General features: G+C 37.7%; 1 protein-coding gene across 1 annotated transcript in view; it reads left to right on the top strand.

Annotated features, from left to right (window-relative positions):
• Positions 1–4,575: 4,575 nt before the first annotated feature.
• The window catches only part of RASSF6 (Ras association domain family member 6), a 66,808-nt gene continuing 45,507 nt past the window's right edge, over positions 4,576–25,876 (top strand). Inside the window, exon 1 of the mRNA XM_036255536.1 lies at positions 4,576–4,655. Coding sequence (XP_036111429.1) covers positions 4,576–4,655 — 80 coding nt within the window. The remainder of the gene's footprint in view (positions 4,656–25,876) is intronic.

Here is a 25,876-nt window from a genome sequence, read left to right as displayed (position 1 = left end):
AGTCTCGGGTTCAATTACTGGTCAAGAGCATATACCTGGGTTGCAGGTTCGACACCCGGCCCCAGTCAGGGTCATGGTGGAGGCAACCAATCAATGTGTCTCTGTCACATCGATGTTTCTCTCTCCATCTCTCTCCATCTCTCTCTCCCTCTCCCTTCTACTCTATTTAAGAATCAATGAAAAAATATCCGTGGGTGAGGATTAACAACAACAAAAATCAGGCAAGAGAGTGTCAAGAGGCACCTAAGTGGATCACCTGAGTTTGATCCCTTAGCATTGGATCCCATATAATATCATGTTTCACAAAGAAGGTGGAGTCAGGCCACAACTGTGAGTTCCACTGGTACTTAGCACAGTGCCTGGAACAAAAATCTCTCATCATCCTCAGTAAATGTCTGAACGAGGAAAAGGATCCTACCACGCAGATGAAATGGCTGTGTGTGTATGTGTGTGTTTCAATTGAGCAAATGAAAGCACAGTAGGTACTCAATAAATATTAGCTGAATAAATTATAATTGTGCATGTACCTTTTGCAAAATAAGGAATCTTTTTATCATTAACATTCTCCTGCTTCTGTCACCAAACAGGATAGATGTAGCTGCTCTCCAACCACAGAGAGAAGATGACTCTTTATTAGAAGATATATATATTTTTCTATTATATTCAATTATAAATTCTATTTTTATATGTATAATATGTTAATTTTCATAGGGTTTCTAAAACTCCTGTACTTGCTACTCCAGTCTCCTTACCTGCTGGCTGGAGCATCAAGCTGATTACTATTCTTCAATGAATTAGATATGGTTCTATTCCATATGCTATCATCTGAATGAACTTGGGCAACTAATTCATCACAAATCAAAAGAATACGGTGAAAATAATCAGTAGTGTAGACAGCACGATAAGTTACTTTATGACCAGCTCAGGTGGAAGCTCAGGTCTCTAAATCAATCACCTCGGCTTTATAATAAAACAGCTGAACCTCATCTCCTCTCCGTTCTAACATGCTGTTAATATTGACAGTGCTCCTTCATTCATTTCAAAGGGACAGCTGTAACACCAACAAAAAAGCTTTTCAGTTCTGCCACTAGAGGGCGCCACAGCCTAAGACCTGCACTGCAGCTACAATGAGAAGTTCCCTTGCATTGCATTGCATTGCATTGTTTTCTTGTTGTATTGTGCTATAAGGTACTGTATTCAATTGTATTACATTAAATTGTGTTGTATCACATGGAATTATACAGTCTTTAAACAGATTGCCTTAGAGAAAATGTTATTTGCTATAATATTTTTAAATTGATGCTATAATTGATGCCCATAATTGTCATTTTCTTAAATAATATTGGCTGAAATTGAAGCACAGAAAAGCATAATTCATATCAAGAATTTTGCATCAGACTCGTTTAGAAGGAGCTGGCTTGTTCACAGTTGAAAGGGCATGAGTGACTCCACCTATCTCCCAAACCATTGCCTCGTTAGGCCTAGAGACTCAAGAACACACCTCGGTGAGTTAGACGTGGCTCTACTCCATGTCTGCTATTATCTGGGTGAACTCGGGCAACTTATGAAATCAACTATTGCTCAAAGTGGGTTCTCTGTTTATCCATAGTCGAATCGTCTGGGTTTTTATTTAAAATGTTATTTCTTAAACGACCTTAGATCTACTTACTATGTCAGCACTCCTGTGAGGTCATGATGGTGGTTTCAGGACCATTGGCTTAATCTACTCCCACTCTCAGTCTCTGCCTTTCTTCAGAATTAGTGAATTAACCAGATCAATCCTTTGGTTTGTCTATGATAAGTCATCGCCACTTGTATGGGATAGAAATGTCAGTCCTAACAGTCGCAGAAGCAAAGCTCAGCTGGAAAACAGTGAGACTTGAGCTTACTTTCATCCATCACTCTGGTCCCTCTCTCTCTCAGCCACCAGCAGGGGCCCTGGATGCCACAGCAAGGGGGCCCCAACCAGAGCACAGTCTCCAGCAGCGAGGATGGAGGAAGGGTTTGCACCCAGCCAAAGTGAAGCCGCAAACAGCAGTCTATGCTCTATTCCAAAGTCTAATGCCTGAGCCCGCAGAATGGTATCGCCTGGGAACAGGTTCTAAATGCAAGTTCTCAGCTTCACCAAGGACCTACTGACTCAGAAACTCCAGGACTGGGCCCAGGAGTCTGTGTTCCAGGAGTCTGTGTTCCAGGAGCCTGTGCTCCAGGAATTCTGCATTCCTGGAGTGGTTCTGATGCAGAACCAAGTTTAAAGCCATTGCTCCCTCTGTATGCCCGGGGCCAGCTGAACCCGCCCCTGCCTGATTCCACATGATATGCGGGGCTGCAAGGCTGCACCTCTCCTTCAAGCATAAAATAGGCTCTTTAGCAAGAAGATCCTCTTGAAAAGTCTCACACGCCCTTAAATAATCACCAAAAACACTCTATAAACATAAGTGCTTATTTATTCTTATTTACTCTCACAATACCACTTTGAAGCAGATAAAGGAAAGACACCATTTTGCTAATGATTCCATGCAACTAAGCAATGTAAAAAGGGATCAGCTTTGATAAGATTCAGGGGACATGGTCCTTTTATAATTCTCTTTCTAACAGAGCACACTGCCTCTTCGGCTAAAAGTGACCCCCTCCAAATACACCACCAGCCTAATGTGTTCACATGAATAGATGGGAATGGTGCTAGACTGTACGTCTCGAGGCCTCAAGAAGGGCTTCCCTATATGTTTGGTGAAATATCTCATCAGCAGCAAAACCACTCCTTTCAGTGATACAAGGACTCACTAAATAAAAGACAGCACCTTTCACCTAACAATATAGTCCCAAGAAATATACTTGTGGGCAGATTCATTCATTTGTTAATTAACCAACAACTATTTTTAGTGTCCGCTGCATTCCGGGCACAACTGAAACCGCTAAGATTACAGCAGTGAGCAAAAGAAATGAGAACCCCTGTCCTCGTGGAGTTTATATTCCAGGGGAGGAAGACGAACGGTACACAAATAGGAAAGTGAAAAGTAATACATGCTATGGAAAAAATAAAGCAGGGAAGGTGGTCCTGGGGTGAGGGCGGGGTGCTTATTCCAGGACCACCGCAGGAACCCTATTCCCACTAGTGAAGGAGAAAGGCAATCCACACAATTCTCCGGTAACATGCTGACTACTATGAAAGAACACTAGTCCCCAGAAAAATGCTGTAGAAATTAAAACATTCTTCCTTCTGGCTATTGCCCTTAATAGCTACAGTACTTGGAAACTCATTAAATTCAAAGCTCTTTTAATTGTATACAACATCCTAAGATTATATACATCTTGATATGAATATCATACAAACCTTGTGTATATATATGAAAGCGGGGAGAAACAAAACCAGTAACTGCTTAAGGCATTAAAATAACAGCTACCACTTACATATGCTTGCTCTGTGCTCAGGGACTGTTCTAAATGTTTTACACATGCACTGTGTTTACTCACTTAATCCTCACAACAAGTTATCCCTGTTCTGCAAAAGGGGAAACTAAGACAGAGAAATCGGAAGTGGAGACAGGATTTCGAGTGAGGCTATTGGTGAGCTACATCTTACAGTCCCTGGGCTATAGGCATCTCTTTCTGGGGTCCCTTTAAAAGGCACCAAAAGGGTGAGACTACTAAAATCTGCATTTCAATTACATTTTGCTGATACTGCTAAAAGATTTTTCTGCAGCATCTTCCTTGTTTAGACCTTTGCTTGCAAGAACATGTTGAAAGGTTGGACCGTTGACTGCAGGGTAGAAAATGACAGATTATGGGAATGGAATGTCACATTTCAGGACATGCCTGGAGAAAAAAATATTTAGGACATTGAGTTTCTCTACTACTTTCAACCATGTCTTTCCTACATTTCGCTTCTCACCGACAAGCCCCTACATAGTCCAAGTCCAAAAGAAAACACCACTTTCTCTCTAAATTACAGGTCTGCTGGGCAGTAGGGACTGAATTTGTTTGCTAGTGGTAAAGGGTGGCACACAAAAATGCTAGAGGTCGACCTGACATTGCATAATTCAAGAAATGTCTTCATTGTGCAAATTAAAACTACAATGAGAATGGCTACCGTCTGTAAGTCATCAAAAAACAAATGCTGAGTAGGATGTGGAGAAAAGGGAACCCTTGTGCACTGTTGGTGGGAATGCAGATTGGTGCAGCCACTGTGGAAAACAGTAATTTTAATTCCTCCAAAATTAAAAATTATACTGCCTTATGACCCAGTGATTCCACTTCTGGTTATTACTCAGCCATAAAAAAGAATAAAACCTTACCATTTGCAACATTTCACTATATAATATTTTAAAAAATCAAATTTGTCAATATCACCACTGGTCTCATCAGAAAAGTCTTAAAGTGCTGAAAAACTTCTTTGAAATAATCACAAAAATATACTCAAAAAACACAAAACAAACTCAACATCATTAGTCATTAAGGTGATGCAGATTAAAATGAGATTCCACTAATACCTAATAGAATGGCTAAAATTTTAGAAACTAACCATACTAAGTGTTGGTGAAGATGTGGAACCATTAGAATTCTCATATGGACAGAATGGGGGAGCAGGATCACGAGGATACTTCTAAGAGTGATGGACACGTTCATCATCTTGAGTATGATAATGATTTCATGGGGTATACATATGTCAAAACTTGTTAAATTGTATGCTTTAAATATGTGAGGTTTATTATATATCAATTATGCTCAATAAAAGTCAATACTCAATACAAAATGCAATTATCCAAACTGGAAATTGAATAAATATATTCTGAATATATATCTTTCCCTTAATTCCATATTGCATATTGACAAGTAATAAAAAGATTACCTATGAGATATAGTTATAAAAATATCTCCATGGTTTACTGTCATCACCAGCACAGACAAGAGAATTGGTGGGAAATGGCTGGCACATAATAGAGGATCAGTAGACATTTGTGAAACATGAGAACCCCAAATAAATGTACAGGCTAAGCAAGATCACTATGTTTGCTATACAGCTGCACTTTCAGGCAAATAAAATTGTCTACAGTGATAAGAAACAGATCAGCAGCTGCCTTTGGGTAAGGGTGAGGGACCACAAAGGCACCTGAGGAACAATGTGGGGATGATGGGAATATTTTCCACCTTGATTGCAGTGGTAGTTACAGGGTGTAGACATTTATCAAAACTGGAAACTGTACACTTAGAATAGGTATATTGTATTATATATAAATTATGCCTCAGTTAAATTCATTTGAACAGGAAAAAATGGGTTACAGTGCAGAAGAAATTTGGGGAAAACTTTAGATTTGGGAGGTTGTTGGACCAACAAAAAATAAAAGCAGCAAAAATGCAGAATATCAGATGTCAAAAGAAAAGACTATATGTAGAAATTAGAAAAAATTAATGGCTTAATGAGAGTGGTTCAGATAGTCTAATATTTATTCCAGGTCAGCATTTTACTCTACTTAATGAATACACAACCCAGAAGATGTATAGCAGTACTCGAGTGCTAACCTAGTTCTGCCCATAAGCTGTGATCTACGTGACATCACAAAAATCTGCCCCACAAAGGATCCCTTAGTGCAAACAGGGTTTGCTCCAGGAGTTGTACATTGTGGTTGTAACCAACATAAGCTCAACTATATCCTGTTTTCTGAAATTATACTAGTGCCTATACTTAGGACGTATGACCAGCATATAGCTGCAGAAACTAAGGGTGAGGCGGAGAGCAATGGTGGATCCTTCCGAGTAAAACAATAGTTGATAGTTTATAACATTTTTTTAAGTCTGCCATTATGTATAAGACTTTTTGAATGGAAAAAAAAAGACACTTTGTTACCCCCAAGCATGACTCCCAAGCCAAGAGTGTGCTATACGCAACAGGATGATTGGAATAAGTGTGAGATGGTGGGAGCTGTAAATCATGTGGTTCTTTAGCAATTGGGTGAGCATGGAGGGAGGAGTACAAGACTCCTCATTTATAGTCTGCATGAATGAGGATTGTGTTATTTGTTAAACATTCATATGTCCATGGTTTCCTAACAAATTTTAATATCATGCATTCTGTCTAGGAATCAGACCAAATATTCCAACTTTTTGTTTAAAAATGTGGTCTCCATTACAATACATCCATAGAGAATATCCAGTTTGACATTCCTTAGCATTCAACTGCTGATATCATTTAAGTACATTGACTTTAATTGCTTACAAGCTGTTATCACTTAGAATTACATTTTCATATAATACATCACTATTTGTCATTGTTATACTGTTATCCTATTTATTTTTTCCCAAAACTCGAAGAGATGTCTTATATGATATTAAGAAGTGTGTGTGTCAGGGAAGAAGGAACAAAGAAACGGAATGAGATACAAATCAAACTGATTAAATGTCATATTTTGAAAAACAGCCATCACTGTCACATTCCACTTAATTTCTTTGTTTTGTACACAATTCTCAGCTTTAAAAAAGCAGTAATATTTAGGGTGGGAGGGTGATTACCTCTCGTTGCATTTATTTGAAAATGATTCTGCACGCCTTTACAGGGCACATTTGTTTAAAAGCCCTTTTATCTCCTACCTCTTAAAATCTATCAGAACACCATCATGTCCTGTGGCAGAGAAGACAACGGAGTCCTTCTCAGTGGTGAAGACTATTAGCTCCTGGAGGGCAGAGGTTCTTATTCGTGTTTACATGACCATCTCTGCACCTGCCTGGCACACAGTAATTTTTCTTTTTTTCCTGAAAGAAAGCAGACTGGCATGTGCAGTGCCTCATTTCAATGTGTCCGGAGTCTTGGAAGTTGATGACCCTACCTTCTCCTATAAATGGACCTGGAGAGCTTGTTTGATGGTTTTAGCAGAAGAGCCCAGCAGCTGTTCTGATACCCCTGACTGAAGAAAAATCCGCCTCTATCTCAGAAAGTGGTCCTCTGTCAGCCAAGACAGCGAGCCACTTCGAGAGGGAGGGACATAGAGCAGGCAAGAGGGACATGGAGCGGGTGAGGAACATGAGCACTGCTGGCCAGATGAGCAGAATCAACCCTGGAGATCAATGGAATGACACATGTTCCCACCCAGAATTCAGTCATGTTCCAGTAAACTTTCAGTGACAAAGCTGACTTCTTCCCACTGGCCATTACACTAATGCAAAACAATCCATATTGAAGAAAAGAAACTTACTCTTAGAGGAGAAAAAAAAAAAATGCCTTAGAAATGGAATTTTTTAAATCACTTCTCAATATGACTATTTTTCAGTGTTCAAGTTATAAAAGCAGGTGTGTGGCATCTTTCTCCATCATTAAGACAAATCATAACCTGATTCAAAATTTGATATAAATAAAGAATATACAATAACCACAGAAGGGTGAGGCTTTTAAAAAATTTATCAATTACCTAAAAGTTTTTAAATGATCGGTAACGGCATCACTTAAGTTGAAGTTTTCGAGAAATTTTATTTATTCATTTATTTATTTATTTATTTATTTGTTTGTTTGTTTGTTTTTGTTACAGATGTTTCTCATTTTTCTCACATTGATACCCTCCCCCTGACCCCTGCTGCCCCATCCCTAGCTTTGTTGTATATGTTCAATGGTCATGCATACATGCATGTAAGTTCTGTGGTTTTATCTCTTCTCCCCCAACCCCCCTCCTCTAAGGCTTGTCAGTCTGTACCCCCTCCCGATGTCTCTGGGTTAATTTTGTTCAGCAGTTTGTTTAGTTCATTATATTCCACAAACAAGTGAGATCATGTGATATTTGTCTTTCTCTGCTTGGCTTGTTTCGCTTAGCATAATACTCTCCAGGTTCTTCCATGCCATCTCAAAGGATAAGAGATCTTTCTTTCTTACAGCTACATAGTATTCCATTGTGTACATGTACCACTGCTTTTTTATCCATTCATCTACTGATGGACACTTGGGCTGTTTCCAGATCTTAACTATTGTAAATAGTGCTGCTATGAACATAGGGGTACATATATTCTTTCTGATTGGTGTTTCAGGCTTCTTAGGGTAAATTCCTAGAAGTAGGATCACTGGGTCAAATGGCAGTTCAATTTTGAACTTTTTGAGGTAACACCAGAGTGTTTTCCACAGTGGCTACACCAGTCTGCATTCCCACCAGCAGTATACTAGAGTTCCCTTTTCTCCACACCCTTGCCAACACTTGTTGTTTGATGATTTGTTGATGATGGCCATTGTAACTGGTGTGAGGTGATACCTCATAGTTGTTTTAATGTGCATCTCTCTGATGATTAGTGATCTTGAGCATTTCTTCACATGTCTCTTGGCCATTTGTATGTCCTTTTTGGAGAGGTGTCTATTTAGGTCCTCTGCCCATTTTTTAATTGGGTTCTTTGTCTTCCTTTTGTTGAGTTGTATGAGCACTCTATATATTTTGAAAATTAACGCCTTATCTTATGCATCATTGGTGATTATGGTCTCCCATATAGTGGGATCTCTTTCCGTTTTGATGGTTGTTAAAAGGAAATTTCTCATCCCTTATCTTATTTTTCTCAACAAAGAATTTTTAAAAACTCCAAGATCTAAAATCTTTGTTTTTAAAGGAAAGCAATGACATGTTCCTTAATTTAAACAGGAAATGACAGTTTATTCTAATAGCTCAAGATAAATGTTGGGACTTTTTTCCAGATAATTAATGTTACAAGCACTGTCATTTATTAAGATCTCTATGGAAAAATTCCCAGTTGTAAAATATATTTATTTTAAACTTTACACATTGGAAAAACAATATATCATGTTACCTTATTATGAATGCCTGACTTCCTTATTAAGGCAATTTCCAGTTAGGTTTGCATTGGGAATCCCCTTGACGTCTGGAGCTACTGTGCTCTTTTTCACTTCATTTAGTGCATAGCCTGGCCACTTCACTTAGTGCATAGGCTCATGGCCACTGGGTTACACAGAGCTAGAATCAGGCCATTTCTTTTTCTCCATGTATTTTTTTCAAGTTGCAATCATCTCTAAATATTTTTCAGGCATGATTGAATGGTCTGTGGAAAAGACCCAATTTCAACGTAAATCACACTTTTTGCATTTTTTCCTGCTTTTCTGTTCCATTTCTATGGGTCATTGTATCCCTGCGCCAAATTGTGGTAGGAACACACTGTAATACAAGTATCTCTCTTTTTCCCAGTTGACAATATATTGGTGTGTATGCACATCTGAGTGTGCACACGCACATCTGTGTGTGTAAGAAAAAACCCTCAGATGTATTAGCTAGCCTGTGTTCTAAAACAAACACCAAAATTTAGTGGCTTAACAAACATTGATGCAACTCCTAGTTCTGTGGGTTGGCACTTTGGGCTGGACTCAGCTGGGCAGTTCTGGGTTCTCTGCTAGACTCGTTTATGGGACTTCAGTCAGCTGCAGTTTAGCTTAATGGCTCTGCTGTCATTTGGGTAATGGAGCAACTGGGCCAAGCTCTCATCATCCCACAGGCGAGCCCAAGCTTGTTGGTACAGGGGTTCAGGGCTCTGAAAACAACGAGAGTAAGTCCCAGTGCACAGCGGATCTTCAAGCCTCTGCTTACATCACCTGGTATTGGCCCATTGACCAAAGCAAGTCACATGGCCAAGCCCAGGAGCAGTGTGGGAAAGTCCTTCCAAGGGATGCAGGGAGGACCGAACAGACCAGAGGCATCACTGCTCCTAGCCCAGCACTCACGTCAATGTTCTAAACATCATTAAACCAGAAAAATATCTGTCTTTAGAAGCCTTTCTCCCCTGGACATGAAGTCATCAATTACTGATGTGGATTCATCTTCCAGCCTAGGAAAAACTGCTAATGGCAATCATGAATGTTGAAAATACTAGATATAAACTAAATCCTCATTATTCCATAGTGAGCAGCTGTCTACAGCATTACAAGGCTCAACAAATCAGGAAACATTTTTACTTAGTTCTTTTTTTTTTAAATCCTCACCTGAGGACATTTTTGCACTTTATCTTGAGATATAAAGTGGGAGGGAGAGAAGGAGGAAGAGAGAGAGAGAAACATTGATGTGAGAGAGACACATCAAGTGGTCACCACCCACATGACTCCAATGGGGGCCAGGGACAAACTGCAACCAAGGTACGTACCCTGAGTGGGAACCTAACCTGGGTCTCTCTGGACCACGGGCCGATGCTCTAACTGCTGAGCCAAACCGGCCAGGGCTGTACTTAGTTCTTGATAAAAGCGTTCTTTCAAGTCAGAAAGAAAAAGTATGATTTGTATTCATTTATTCAGCACACATTTATTAAGTCACCATTACCTGTTCCCGAATCAATGCTTCTTAACCCTGTCCCATGGGCCTGGCATCGCTCTAGGCACACAGAACAGCGCCGAGAGCCGAGAAGTCAAGGCCCTTCTTCTGTTACGCTGTAATGAGCCGAGGTGCAAAATAAACAGATCATCCAAAACACTAAATATACATTCAATAATAGAGTAAAATGCATTCAGATGGTGATCATTATTATTGGTACAATAAAATAGGGAGCTGTGACAGAGAAAGATTGGAGAGTTTATTTGGATCAATCATGGAAGGCCTCTTTGGAGAGGTAATATTTGAGAAAAAAGAAACACCGAAAAATGAAAAGAAATCAGAGCTTTCTCAGCAGAGGCAATGCCAAGTGCAAAGGCAGGGAAGCAGGAAATCAGCGTGGTCTATTCCAGGAATAAAATTCAATCCAGGGCAGCAAGTATAGAGTCCAGTGGTAAGGTCAAAGAGCTACGTAGGCAAGGGAAAGTTCACATGCACTTGAAGGCCATGGGAAGTAGTTAGATTTAGATTTTATCCCAGATGTGGTGGGGGTGGGGATGTGGTCAACCAGCCGTAAGGTTTTCAGCACAGGAAATCAGAGATAATTGTTATGACCTGATTTTTGTTTGTAGAGGTCACACTGGCTATAGGTGAAGAATGGACTGTGGTGGACAAGAGTGGAGTCAGAGACCAATTAGGAGATGAGGTGATGCTTCCTAATCTAGGGAGGAGCGGACATGCAGACTAAGACCATCAGGACTTGCCGGGAGTGAAAGGAATCGAGTGACTATTCAGCATCTGGCCTGAGCAACCATGAGCCTGCCAGTCACTGTACTGAGCTTTGGAGATAAAACACAGTAACACAGTACTAGTACTCACCTTGTGGAGTTTATCATCTATCATTGTTTTTAAAATGCTACTTGGTTAATGAACTAATAATTTAGAAAAACTAATTTAGATTTAAATATCCCAGTTTTTAACAACATAAAGTCCAGATAGGCTAAAATGCTAAATTTAAATGATTGTTTTTTTTTCTTTATTGATTTTAGAGAGAGAAAATGAGAGGAAGAGAGAGATAGAAACATCAATGAGAGAGAACATCGATTGGCCACCCCCTGCATGCCCCGTACTGGGAATCAGGCCCACAACTTAGGCATGTGTACTGACCAGGAATTGAACCAGCGACCTCCTGGTGTATGGGTCAATGCTCAACCACTGAGCGACACTGGCCAGACTGAAATGCTAAATTTAATAAATAAATAATAACTAAATAAATAAATTAGAAGGAAAAGAAAAATACACACACACACACACATATACATATTAAGGATGGGAAAGCTATTTTAATGCTGAGGTGTAAGCAATAAAAAAATATTAATGGATTGACTAAGTTTTTTAACTTTTGTATGTCAAAAAACATACCATAAACAAAACTAACAGGTAAACAACACTGGAAAATATAATCACAGCTTGTATGATGAAGAGTTGATATGTTTAATATATAAAGAGATCTTATATATCAATATAGAAAAGATAAAAAAAGAATACAATAAACAAAAAAAAGTAAAAATACAGGATAAGTCTAAAGAAAGAGTTCAATCTTACAGGTAACAACAATATACATATTTAAAATAGAATATAATTTTTTTTACCTTTCAAATTGGTAAATATTTAAAAAAAAAAAAAAAAGAATCCAGGAATTACCCTTGGAGTATAAAATTGACACCTTCTTTTGAGAGAAGGTTATTCCTTTTCATCTGACAAATTTATTTTTTGAAATGTAGCTAAAAGACATTATCAGCATTGTGTGGAGTTGTATAAAAACATTTACTGCAGTGTCATTTATAGTAACATAAATTTCCCCAATAAGGAATGATTAAATAAATAACATGTATTCATATGATATAATATAGTGTAACTAGTTAAAATCACATTGCAGGGAAAAAAACCACTAACCGACATATGGCAAATTGTTCATAATATGTTTTATGTGATAAAAGCTGGTTATAAAACAATAAGCCAAATGTGGTAATATTTTAGTAAATACTCATAGAGGAACTATGTCAATAAAGACATTCACCAGACTGTTTATAGTAACTACATTTGAAAGATGAAATTGTAAGTAATTTTTTTCTACATGTCTGTGTGTTCCAAAATTTCCACATTGCACATGTGCAATTACGTATTTTTATGTTACAAAATTAACATTACATACACAAAAGGATAAGTACTCAGAAACAAAAGAAGCCACTGAGCCTCTAACTGAAGGAAACCAGTTGCAAATTAGTAATCAGAATAAAGGATTCCAGGATGCTTGCACATAAAAAATGCAAAAACAGTTGCCCTGATACTAACAATAAAGGAATGATGCCCACAGAGGGCAGATGTTGGGGGTAGAGCATGGATTGAACAAAGTCATCCTGGAGCCTGGGAGTTGTAAACAATGCAGGTCCTGTTAGTCATCATTCAAAGGTCAGCCCATAACAGCAGGGGTTTGTGGTGCCAACATAGCAAGCTGTATACCAAGTCACACTGTACTCATAAATGAGGTAGTACAAATTTTGATTGTGTCCCAGTAAACCCATTTGCCTGATTCTATTAAAATAGCCCAAAGATGAATAAATCTGATTGTTTCTGCTCTCCACATACCATACATTAGCTAGATAAACTGGCTGACTTTTTGAAATACTGTATCTATGAAACATGTGACCTGAAAATCTTGACTAATGATCTATCTGTGAATTGAACACTTGAACATTCAGGATACCAGATATCAACTCTGCTTACTAAAGTCATTGCAGGAATTAAATTTAATTCCTTTTGAAGGTTCTAAGGTTTATATTTGAAAAATAACTTTTAAAAAAAACTAAGTTACTTTACATAGGAAACAGGTAAAGCACCAATGATACCAAAAATATTTGTGTAGATAAAAGTACTTGTCATCTGGGGGTCTCTAAGTTTTTGGTGTTCTCTCCTTTCTTTGGACTGATTCTATTTAATTTTAAATAAATTTTTAAAAGCTTTGGCATTTTGATAGATTTAAAAGAGGGAGCTCCTTTTTAAAAAAAAACTGAGGTATAGTTGACATGTAACATATTAATTTCAGGTGTACACATGATAATTCAATATTTGTATATATTACAAAATGATCACCACAGTAATTTTAATTAACTAGACTTTGGTGACCTTCTTGAAATTGAAGTTTCTGAGAAAAGCAAAATCCCCAAATCCAATTCAGTAGGTAGTGACTACGTTATTATTAATTTCCTCTTTTATACTTTGTTAGAATAGTTTTCAAACTTTGTCTACCTGATTCTTCTGAGAAGCTTACAAAGAAATACCGGTGCCTACAGCCTATCCCAGATCTACCAGATCAGAGTCTTGTAGGTGCTGAGGCCCTTTGAGGATTTAGTAGTTACACTGGGGGTTCTGGTGCACTCTAAGATGTGAGAAACACTACTCTTGGAGAAAAAAAGTGCTGATGGGTAAAGGAGGTGGCAAAGAAAACAGGAAAAGTATGAAATGTCTAATGGAAAGAGAACATGCAAAAGAAAAAAAGACAGGTGACCCTGGCCTGTGGCTCAGTTGGTTGAAGCATCATGCCATAGACCAAAAGGTTTTTGATCCATCTCTCTCTCTCTTTCCCTCTCTCTCTCTCTCTCTCTCTCTCTCTCTCTCTCTCTGTGTGTGTGTGTGTGTGTGTCTCTCTCTCTCTCCTCTCTCTCTTTTTTCTGTTTAAAAATCAATAAAAACATATCCTCAGGTGAGGATTAAAAAAAAAAAAAAGAGGTGAATAATGACTTTAAATCGTAGTTGGTGTCATTTCTTACAGGCTATTTCTCTATAATCTGGACAGATTATAAAGTAGAGATTAGACTCAGTCGAATTCAGTGGTTAAAGCGTTAATCAGAATGTCAGTTCACTTCTCCTCAAAATGTGTGACAAGGAGCAAAGGAGTATGTCTACCAGCTGATCCTGAGAAAGAAAGTAAACACTCCCAACATGCACTGAGGCACAGGGAGTGGCTCAGGTTTCTGACACTTCCCTGCGGTGGTGAAAAGAAGTAATAATTAACAAACAGATTCTTGGGCTTGATGACCTTGTGCTTGGAGGAGGACGCCAGGAAGCACAGCCCCAGCGGTGCTCAGGTGCTCAGGTTAAATCCTGCTCGCCCCTCCCCCTGCACTTGAGCCCTACCCCCAGGACAGGTGAGTGAGCGCTGACTTTCTGACAATCGACAATCAGAGTTTGTGACCTCGCAGGGAACAAAATCTCCGACGCAAGTTCAGCCCAACAACTAAGGTAAAAAGACCCCTTTTGCTCACGGGGTGAATAACAGGTGAAAATGGGGGTAGGGAAAAGCAGAATCCATAGGCAGCCAAGTCGAATGTATCAGAGCAGCTTGAAACTGGGACATTACTTTTCCTCTTGTTTTTTAAAAATTGCTCCAAAGTATGCATGTGAAGAGAGGAGAAAGGAGGGAGGGAGTGAGGAAGGTATGAAGGTTTGTGTGGCCACTGAGCCCCTCCTCCCTTTCCTCCAGGGGAATGGTTCAGTGAGCACTTGACCTGGAATCCTCCTTCCTCTCCCAGGAATACTAGACGCCTGCAGGGCATCCTCCTGTCTCAGTGCTCTTATGACTACAGTGCCGAATTGAATTAGTGGCCATGAAAGGTCTTTTTAATTGAGGGTTCAGCTAAACTTGTATTTGTTCCATAAAGCTACAGAGAAGTAGAACTGAAAAGGATTTCTGATATAATTCAAGACTGCACCAAACAATGAAAGAATAATCATAATTAATTAAATGGGAGTCTCTGAGTTAAGGATAAAATTCTGAAGCAGGAGAGCCATAGGTTCAAGGCATGGCTTTGCCACTTAGTATTTTGTCCCTCAGCTAATAACTTAACTTATTGAAGCCTCAGTTTGTCATCTGTAAAAGTGAGCATCTTAACAGAATCTGCCAATGGGACTTCACTGGGAATTAAACACTTAGCAAGTATTCTATGAATGATGCCTCCTATTAGCATTAAGGAATAAGCTGCTCTGCTCAAGGGGCCAGATCAGGAAGCATGAGCGGAGCTGGGGAGACAAGACACTGTGGAGGTACTGGCGTCCAGAAAGTAGATCCAGGACATATGAGCAGATGGCAAGTGGGAAAAGCTTTACCTTTCTTAGTAGCAATGAAATTATCTGGCTTCTTGCCATTTTCCAAATAAAGTAAATGGTGGCAAATTCAAACATATCTGCTACTCAATCACTTTTACTTTGGAAAGGTCACATTTATATTCATCTGTTATTTCTAAAAATAAAATATAATTTTAATAGAGTTACACACAGCCCCATATTGTGGAACCCATGATGTTTGAGGTTTATAAGAGATTGCCCCTTGAATAACTTGGAGAAATTTGATTATACAGTCTGAGTACTTACATTGTAGCACATATTTTATTATTTGGTTTGAAGTGATGTAGACCTGCATTTGTGTTGATGGTCAAGAAACATAAACGAATAATACCTGTGTCTTGTTGGTCATTGCCTCTTAAATTATAGGCAAGTCACTTTATTTTATAAAATTTTATTTAAAGGAAACTTCTGTTAATATTGCTGTTAGTTTTTGGTTTTTTTTTTAGAGAGAGATTTTTTTCATTTTTAATTTTTTTTTTTGAGAGAGAGAGAGAGATCAAACCTGAAACCTAAGTATGTGCCCTGACCAGGAATCGGACCAGCCACCTTTCAGCGTATGGGACGATGCTCCAACCAACTGAGCCACAGCGGCCAGGGTAATATTGCTGTTAGTTTCATTAATGTTGATAAATTTGAGGAAGAGACAAATTTAGTAGCTGTGACTATAAAGTATTTCCATTGATGAAATTTTATCTTTTTATTTTATTACTATAAAATATTTAAGTGGCCCTGGCCGGTTTGGCTCAGCGGTTAGAGCGTCGGCCTGCGGTCTGGAGAGACTGGGGTTCGGTTCCCGCTAAGGGCACGTACCTCGGTTGCAGTTTGTCCCCGGCCCTGGTTGGTCGTGCGGGTGGCAGCCACTCGATGTGTTCCTTTCACATCGATGTTTCTCTCTCTCTCTGTTCCTCTCTCTCCCTCCCACTCTACCTGAACAAAAAATGGAAAAATGTCCTCGAGTGAGGATAAAAAAAAAAAAAAATTTAAGTGGTTTGCAGTAACGCCTAGCTTAATATCTGCATTGTTTTTTTTAATACTGATACTACCTGACTTTTTAAAATTTATTTTATATTTAAAAATAGTTGATATACAATCTTATATTGGTTACATTAGCTTCAGGTGTACAATATAGTGATTTGACATTCTTATATCTTACAATGTGATCACCCCACTATTCTAGTAATTGTCTGTCACTGTGTAAACTTATCAAAATATTATTGACTATATTCCCTTTCTGCTTTTCACTCATCACACCAACCTCTCCCTTCTGGTAACTATCCTTTTGGTCTCTGCTTTCATGAGTCTTTTTTGCTTTGTTTCAGATTCCACATATAAGTGAAACCATGCAGTATTTATCTTTCTGTGCCTTATTTTACTTTGCATAATACCCTCTAAGTCCATTCATATGCCTTAAATGGCAAGATTTCATTATTGCTGTATAATATTCCATTGTATATACAGGCATGGACAAAAGTAGATTTACAGTTGTTCATAAATAGCAAATAAACCCTGTGTTTCACGTACTCACAACTGTAAACCTACTTTTGTCCACCCCTGTATATACCATATCTTTTTTACCCATTCATCTATCAATGGACATGATTCTTTTTTCAAATTGTAGAGTTAAAATTCTCCAATTGAGTATTGGCTGGAGAATTATGGATAGCAATCTTCAGCCAACCAAACTGAACTTTACTGCATTATTGTCCTTTAGGGTCTGACTGCATTTAGTGTGGTTAGCTAAAAACTTATAAAAGATACAAATCCACTTAGAATAAATTATAGTACTGGTATTAACTAAATATTTTTCAAAAAGGAAATATGCTTTATTCCAAATAGATATTGTTAGAATTTATTAGACCAAGTTATTTTATTTTATTTCTTAATAGGCATATGTACAGTAGCCTCATTGAAATAAATCTACTTAACCATATTTGAGATTAATTTGAGGTTAATTTATTTAACCACATAACTGGGGGCAAATCTTTCTAGTTAAAGTCTATTTTGGTATGCATATGTTTTTCTACTATTTCTAATTAATGTTTTATGATACACTATTATATGTTTGAAGGGGGGAGAAATAACCAACAGTGATTAAGAAGAAATTAACTTTTGAAATACATTCAAAATAGTATAACATGTAGGTAACTTATCTTTTTAGCATGTGATTCAAAGATTTACATCTAATATTTGTTTTAACTTCCTAAAATAAGAAGCATACTATACTTTTCATTGAAATAGAAATCTAATGCTAAAAGTCAATTTACTTGTACAGATTCATTGGTTATAGTGCAGATAGGGTCTTTAGGATTGTTAGAGATACATGCACTTTATAGAAAAGTTTAGATTTTTAAAAAATATTTGAGTTTTGGTCAATTGAAAATAAAATATAATCTCTGAGAAAGAATGTCTTCTGAATATTATCTCTTTGCAGTAAAGTCTAGGGTTAGAGAGAATTAGGCTCTATTACTTATGTCTTTTAAAGATATCAAATATAGTGATTTCAGCACTTCATAACATCATCTTAAGTACCAAACTAGTACCACTACTTTTAGTTGAACATGAAGGTGTCTTCTTTTTAAGTGATGAGGATATTTTAGTAGCTGAAATGGTTGAAGGACAACTTCTTTATTATCATTATCTCGGAGCCTAGTAAAGGGAGTTCAAGAGAAGAGTACCGATTCTGTTGCAGCCAACATATGAACAAGAAAAATGAGTCACAATGCCTTTGACGTCCACCTTAGACTCTCCTCTTGGAAACTTAAATGAAGTCTAAAATCCTTGAGCTGTCCCCCAGCAGCAATTTTAGGAGATGTGTTGGCAGACTGGCTCCTTTCTAGACTGTGTGCTGGCAAGATGCTTTGTGTCTTAACATGGCTTAAAACTAGCTACTTCTTCTTCTACTGGTCTTGTTCCCCTCACTTCCCTGAGATCCCTCTGGGGTGAACAAGCACCTGGCCCTAGCACCATGTAAATATGCAATCGAATTTAATGGCTTGGCATCTCAAGTTAGGTTCTACTGGAATGGAGAGCCATGGCATGCTCACATAGAAGTCTGGTTGTTTGATCCACATCCTGTTTAGTCCTGTCTTAAATTCAAGTACTATTAAACATTTTTGTTTATTGTTATCTCAAAACAAATATTTTCTAACTGCAATCAATATCACTTAATAAAATGACAGTTTTAATAATCCAACTCTTAACTTTTACCATCTCTGAAAATGGGACACATTCTTTAGAAAAAATACAAAGATCAAATGTTTCCCAGAAACCATACTTTTCTTGACTCTTGGATAATGGATAGAATTATAGTTGTGTGTGTTTTTTCCCTCGTTTTATTGAAATTAGGTAATTGTATGTAGATCTTTTCTTCTCAATCTCAAGATTCCAGGTCAGAGCTTAGAGAAAACTTCATTTTCTTTTGAGCATTATTTTGGAGCTGACTACATATTTGTAACTTTCCATTGCTTCTTCAAGCCAAAACAATAATTTTAAAAAGTGGATTTCAGCCCAGCTGGTGTGGCTCAATGGACTGAGAGTCATCCCATGGACTGAGAGGTCCTGGTTCAATTCCCAGTCAGGACCCAGGCCCAAGTTTCAGGCACGATCCCCAGTAGGGGCAATGCAGTAGGCAGCCAATCAATGTTTATCTCTCACATTGATGTTTTTATCTCTCTCTCCTTTTTTCTCTCTCTAAAAAAAATCAATAAAACATATTTAAAAGAGAACTTCATGTGTATAGCCCTAAATATAATCTCATTTAATAATTGAAATATACACTTGCTATTCCAATGTGTTCTGGTTTTTTTTCCATAACTCTTACTGTGTATGTTATATTTGTTCCTTGTTTATGATTTTTAAATTTCATATAAAATAAACAAAAAAATAATTATCACTCAATTTCATATCTCTCAATTTTACTGTTAATATTTTAATATACTTCCCCATATATTGAATCTATTAGCTATTTTACATATGTTTTATCTATATACTTGTAAATAATATATATTCATACATATATACTCACGCTAGGTAATAGAAAACTGAAATAAGCAATAACCCTGTTCTAAAGGAACAAATAGTCAAATTAAGTAAAATAAAATATACTAGTTAGAAAGAGAAACCAGTAAGTGATCAGAAAGCTTCAGATATTTTCCTGGGAAAGTTCAGGGCAGGAGAAATTATCTTTGGCTGGAGAATCTAGAGAAGTTAGCACCTGTATTTTTTTTTCCAGTTCACTGTAAAATTGTGACCATCTTGATCCTGGGTGCACATACTGGCATAGGGGCTGCAGATAGGGATAGAGGCTGCACTTCCTGTGGTTAGCACAGGAGTGGGTCCAGAGAAGAAACTCATGAAATATTTGTTGATTATACAAATTGGTGAACCAAATTTTCTACTTTTAAACAAGAACCATTTAGCCCGGCCAGTTGGCTCAGTGGATTGAGCATCGTCCCATGGATTGAGAATTCCTGGTCAGGGCACGTGCCCTGTTGCAGGTTCTATCCTCAGTAGGGGGCATGCAGGAGGCAGACGATTGATGTTTCTTTCTCCTACAAATGTTTCTATTTCTCTCTTTCTTCATCTCGCTCCAAAAAAAAAAAATCAATAAAAACATATTAAAAAATAAAAATCTGTAACCATTTAATTAAGCCATGCTTGGGTAGAGGAAGGTACTTCAAATGACTGGTCCATTTTAGTTCATTGCAGCTTGGATTCCTCTTCCATTTTCTGGCCTCTCTCTGTAACTGACCAGTGAAGGCAAGCCCACATCTAGGCAGGATATAGAGCAGGAGGAGAACCATGATGCTTTCCGATGCTCTCAGTTCTCTGCTGCTCCATGCTCAGTGCTCCCATTCTGCCTTCTCAGGCTTCTGGTCTGTCTGCCTGCTCAGACCCCATCTCCCAACCTAGTCTCTTGCCCTCCCTGTTTAGCCACCTAGGTCTATGTGATTCTAGACCTACCTAGTACTTTCAGAACTATTTATTTTTCCAGAACTTAATTGCTGACCTAATTACTATCTCTTGAGTTCCATTCTGTCTGGACAAAGTGAAAAAGTAAATAACCTCACTTATTAAATAAGTAATCTTATTTCATACACAATCTAAGTCAATAAGCTCTGGCCCCTGGATTGAAGAGCCATCCCAGTGAAGTACATAGATTTATAGCAACCGCCCTCCTTCTCAAGTTATAGTTTATGATGGTCTATCACAATAACTGTGAACACCCAAAGTAAGAACTCTAGGTGTCTCTCTAATTTTTCCTGTTTTCACAAATCCTCTCCATCTCTGCTAATTGTGACCTCTGTTACCCTCCTCATAAGCCTTTTGAGGAGACCAGACACTTAAATCTACCAATTCTTTATAATTTAAAAGATATTCATAAGGGCACAACTAGGGTTTAATTTGTTATGAATCATGGTTAATGAGAATGGAGAGGAAGAACTATCTGAATTTATAGATCTAATTATCACGTCAGCAATTAATAATACATGAGACTTTTACCAAATCACATTTTTATCTTTCAGGTATTTAGAATATTTTGATTAGCCAATTTTTAGATTCAGCCATGGTCAGTATTATTTCCTATTTAGTTAGCACATACTTACTGCCTATGAACAAACATTTTATTCTGTTTTTGTTTGCTTCCCTAAATTTCATTCCATTGTTTTTCTTCCTAAGGTCAGAGAATAAGGGTAGAGCTTTTGAAATTCTTTCATCCCATTTGAAATCTTCTGCTTTTGTTCAGCATAGATCAAGAGTTTACAACACTGTTTTGCCATCTTTAGTGATACCTCAGCTACTTTACGAATGCAAGTAGGAAGCCAAGCAGGAAAGACCCTGCAGGGATTCTTCAACCCATCACTGTCAATTTGCTCTTTGTGGTGGTAAGAGGCTTCCATCAGTGGTTCTTCAGTTCAGAATATCTCCAACTTCTAGTCTCAGCTGAAATATCATTATAACTGAGGTCTAGAAAAGTTTTATAAATAATCCCTAATCCTTTGGGCCGTATCTGCAACTTTATGTTTAGTCAGTCAGTCAACAAATATTAGCCTAATTTCTTTCATGTTCCATGCAAAATTCTAATAGTTGGATGTACACATGTAAGTTTTAAAAGGCCTCTATCATAAGAAATTGATCTTGTAGTTAGGGGAGATGGACAATGTAAATAAACAAGACCCTTTTAGGTAGTGATATGTAACTGAGATCAAAACAATGTACGAGTGATGGTGTCTTGCTTAGGAAAAGCCTCTGAGAGAAGAGACAGGGGCTGAGATCTCCGAGATGGAAATAGGCAGTCATGTGACAGTCTGGGCCAGGGGGTGCTCCAATCAGGAGGAGCAGCAAGTATAAGTCCTTGAGACAGGGATGAACTTAGGGGGGCAACTGAAAACCAGAAAGAAGGCCAATGTAAATGAGATGGAATCAGTGAGGGAAAGAATGAAGGGAGTGAAAACTGAAGACTGACAGGACCTTGTGAGTAATCATAGGGAAGTTGTATTTTATTCTAGTTCATTCTTGTAAGTCTTTGTAAGGTTTTAATTATGGGATGACAAAATATGATTTGATCTTTACAATTACCATCCTAGATGCGATGTGGAGAATGGAATGCTGGCCACAATGTGGGCGCAGGCAGACGAGTCAGGAGGCTGATGAAATAATCCAGGAGAAAGACAGTGGTGGCTTGGCTCAAAGTAGTAGCTCTGGAAACAGAAGCTTTTGAGTTCAGGTTACATATGGAGGTACAATCAAGAGAACTTACTTCTGGATTGTAATCTAGATATGATGAAAGAAGAAAAAATAAGACTGATCTTCGTTTTGGTGCTTAACTGGGCAGATAGGGAAAAATTTGGGGCATGGGTTGTCAGTTAGTTCTGTTTTGGCCACAGTGTTGTTGAGATGGCTGTTAGACATCCAAAGTTGTAAGTACACAGTGACATGGGTCTGGAGCTCAACTGCGAGGCTGGGCTGGAGATGGATTAAATTACCTGGAAGAAAGTGCAGAGAGAGGTGATGGCCAAGGACAGAACACGTCAACGTTTTATGATTGTTAGAGGAGTCCGCAGAGAAGGCTAAAATGTTGAGGCAATGAAACAGCAAGAAAATAAGGCAAAGTTGTTGTGGTTGCTTAACAAGCCTTAAGAAAAAAAGCATTTCAAAAGGAGGGAACAGTCAACCTTGTCAAATGCTGCTAAGAGGCAGAGAAAATAATGAGAGAAAGTGAACTACTAGAATGTAGAAGAGGTGCAAGGAGGGGTAAATTAAAGGACTAGATGATAAATACTTTGGATTCAGGATGGAGAAGATAGTGTTTAGACAGCAAGGTGACCACTGGGGAAATCTTACATGGGTGTATCAATAACTCTTTTTTGTGGGTGAATAGAATGACTAATCTAAGGATAAATCTCAGATTTTAAAAACAAGAGCAAGAGCTGTATAATCAAACAACCCAGACTAAATCCTATGAATGAATAACTGGGATTTGCTGAGCTCATGGAGCATGCTGTGTCTCTGTCCCAAGGAAGCCTAAAATGCTCATGTAGTTTCTGATCGACAGAGTTAGTTTGCCCAGTTTCCTGAGCTTCTGACCCTCCTGGCTTGAGTCCTCTCCATGAGATCCCCGTCCTCCAAATAATGTGCTATCAAAGAGGATGGCATTCCCAACTAGAGGAACACATTCTTTGAGCAAGAAGATATAACTAGAAAAGACATAAATCAATAATAACAATGCAGCCCTGGCCGGTTTGGCTCAGTGGTTGGAGCATCGGTCTGCCGACCAGAGTCCCAGGTTTAGTTCCCGCTAGGAACCAAATACGTACCAATAATAATAATAATAATAATAATAATAATACCAATAATAATACATACCAATAATAATAAGAAGAATAACAATGCAAAGTTGAATGCAGAAAATGGCATCACAAGAGTGTAGATAATAGGTATGGGAGATTTGATAAGGCCCCACTTGAGCAGGGACCAGAAGGAAGCAGAAATCTGAACCTGAAGTGACAAGGGTCCTTTTGTGCAAAGAAAGAAGTGAGAAGACTCAGTGGTTGGAGATTCCACTAGAATAGAAGGTCTGGTATTAAAGAAAAGTTTTAAGTTTGAGTTGGAAAAGGTAGGTTTGAGTGCAATTGCAGAAAGTCTGAATATCAGTTTAAGGGACCTGGGTTACACTTGCTAAGAATGAGATCCCAGGAAGGTTTGTGAACAAGAAGATGATGTGAGATCAGAATGTAAAAGCATAATGGGAAACTAGTCAGCTATTCAACTTAGAGACTATTACAATATGCTTTGTGAGATGTGCTCCTAGATTTCAAGTAGATCATGGGATTTCAAACTAATAATGTGCTATAAGGAAAAATATGGATCTGAAACTTTGTGAGAATAGCTTTTCTTTTTTTTCTTTGTTTTTGGACTGCTATTCTCCTGGAGAAAAAAAAAAAAAACATGAAAAGTCTTCCACACACCCTACCCCAACTAAAATAATATAGTTCAGAAGGGAAAGAAGGAAATCCCACCCCCTCTTTTTTAAAATAAAAAATTGATCTTTTCTCTCCAGCCTACCTTTTAATTCCGGCTATATCCCTTGTGATTCTACAGGCTTGATGCAATGTAATTAAATATTCAATTTCTGCAAGATGGAATGACTAGAAATTACTTTACTTAAAATCTCTGGCTATAACTTAATGTCATTTATATGATAACCTAAAGGAGGATATTATTTATATCTGACCACAGTTTCCAGAGCCTGAGGAGATGTCGGTGATGCTACATCACACTTAGTCAACCCTGCGAGTGTGAGCTTGATTTTAGCTGCCTAAAAACTTAAAGTCATGTTTGCAGGAATGGGCAGGGTCCAGCCAGTTTGGATTGAATTTCTGTCATAGAAGGAATATGTTTCCTTACACAGAATCTTACAGGAGAAAATTCTTTCTAGAAACACTCCAAAAACAGACTTACCAAATTGTCCCACTCCTCCTTGCCTTGGGCTCCTACATTCTGTACTTTTCAGTGTACCTAGTCCAGTTTTCTGTTTTCTTCACACCCCCAAACACTGCCCTAGGATCTGTCCTCTGCTACAGCTATCTTGTGTTCCCACATTGCCACAAAAATGTCAGCAATTGCAAAAATGCCTGTTTGGGGACCACAGAAGCCTTTGGGATTTAGTATTTTCTTAGAGAAAATAACATTGAGTTGCTAAGTCAATAGACATTTAAAGCTGACAATTTTTTTCTGCAAGTCTCTGTAGATGTTATTTTAAAATATAATAACAGCAAGACATCTCAATGTTTTTCATAAATATCTTACTATAACATATAACTAGCAAGACTTCAGAAATGTTACTTCAGCTGGGCAGAATTCTTCATGTGCCTTCTCGTTTTTTCTTTTTCTACTTCTCAGTAATGTGCTTCTAAGCACATTTATAGAGAGATGAAACAGGAGGATAACTTTTAAATCGCTAAAACCTGGTAGCATCAGAACTATAGATAAATTGAAAAAGGAAAAAAAATCCTTACAGTGTATTCCAAATCAAATAGAAAAAATTCAGAAACAAGATTCTTTATGATAGGAGTAATGCCAAATTTGGACATACTAAAATCATTCATTACCAGGAGTGTAGGTAATACAGTCATCAACTGTAAGGTGATTACCAGCATAACTTGGACCCATAATTTCACTAATAAATTTGCAAATTATTAGCATTATCATGGGCCAACGTAGTGGTTTGTACTCTACTTTCATAGAACTACTGTTCTGCCCTGTCTTCTTTCTCTCTCTCTCTCTCTCTCTCTCTCCCTCCCCCCCCCCCACAGCTGTCAGTTTCTCAAATTGATTACTGAGGGAGACCATTTGTCAAGTTCATATATTTGTGGTTTATCTAATATTTCTTCAAATGCCCTCTTTATTGTCTTTAATTAGAGACTGTCAAAATTAATGTGTTTGTTCCTCTTCCTTTACTACTATTCCCCCTAAATTACATGAAGAATATAATTTTCAGTTTAAAATGGAAGGTGATATCAAAAGAGACACAATAGATTTTTCTCAAAAGCACATATTGAGGAATAGGAACAGAGAATCTTTAAACATTATTACTTGTTCTCAAAACAAATTATTTTATGAGTAATCATAAAAAAGAGGTTTGGAGGAGGCCATTTATAAACTCACTCAAAGTGAGTTTTAGTTATAACTCTGAACTCTAACCTTGTTTTCTTACAATTAAAAATTTTAGAGAACATCTTATTTTTCTCAGCATTAATTCCCTTAGAAATAGGAAAAAAAGTCCTTGAAAAGAATCTTAGCATAGACTGATTTATAGAAAAATTAAAAAATTTTAATCTATATATAACCTTTTACAAACTGCAAAAACAACGTTGGTGAAAAGGAAAAAAGCAGAGGAATTGAAGACATTTAGGTTATGCTTC

This window comes from Molossus molossus, unplaced genomic scaffold (genome assembly GCF_014108415.1).
Source record: "Molossus molossus isolate mMolMol1 unplaced genomic scaffold, mMolMol1.p scaffold_m16_p_1, whole genome shotgun sequence".
Classification (NCBI taxonomy): Eukaryota; Metazoa; Chordata; class Mammalia; order Chiroptera; family Molossidae; genus Molossus; species Molossus molossus.
Note: the sequence above shows the minus strand (reverse complement) of the source record. Positions and strands in the feature narration are given on the sequence as shown.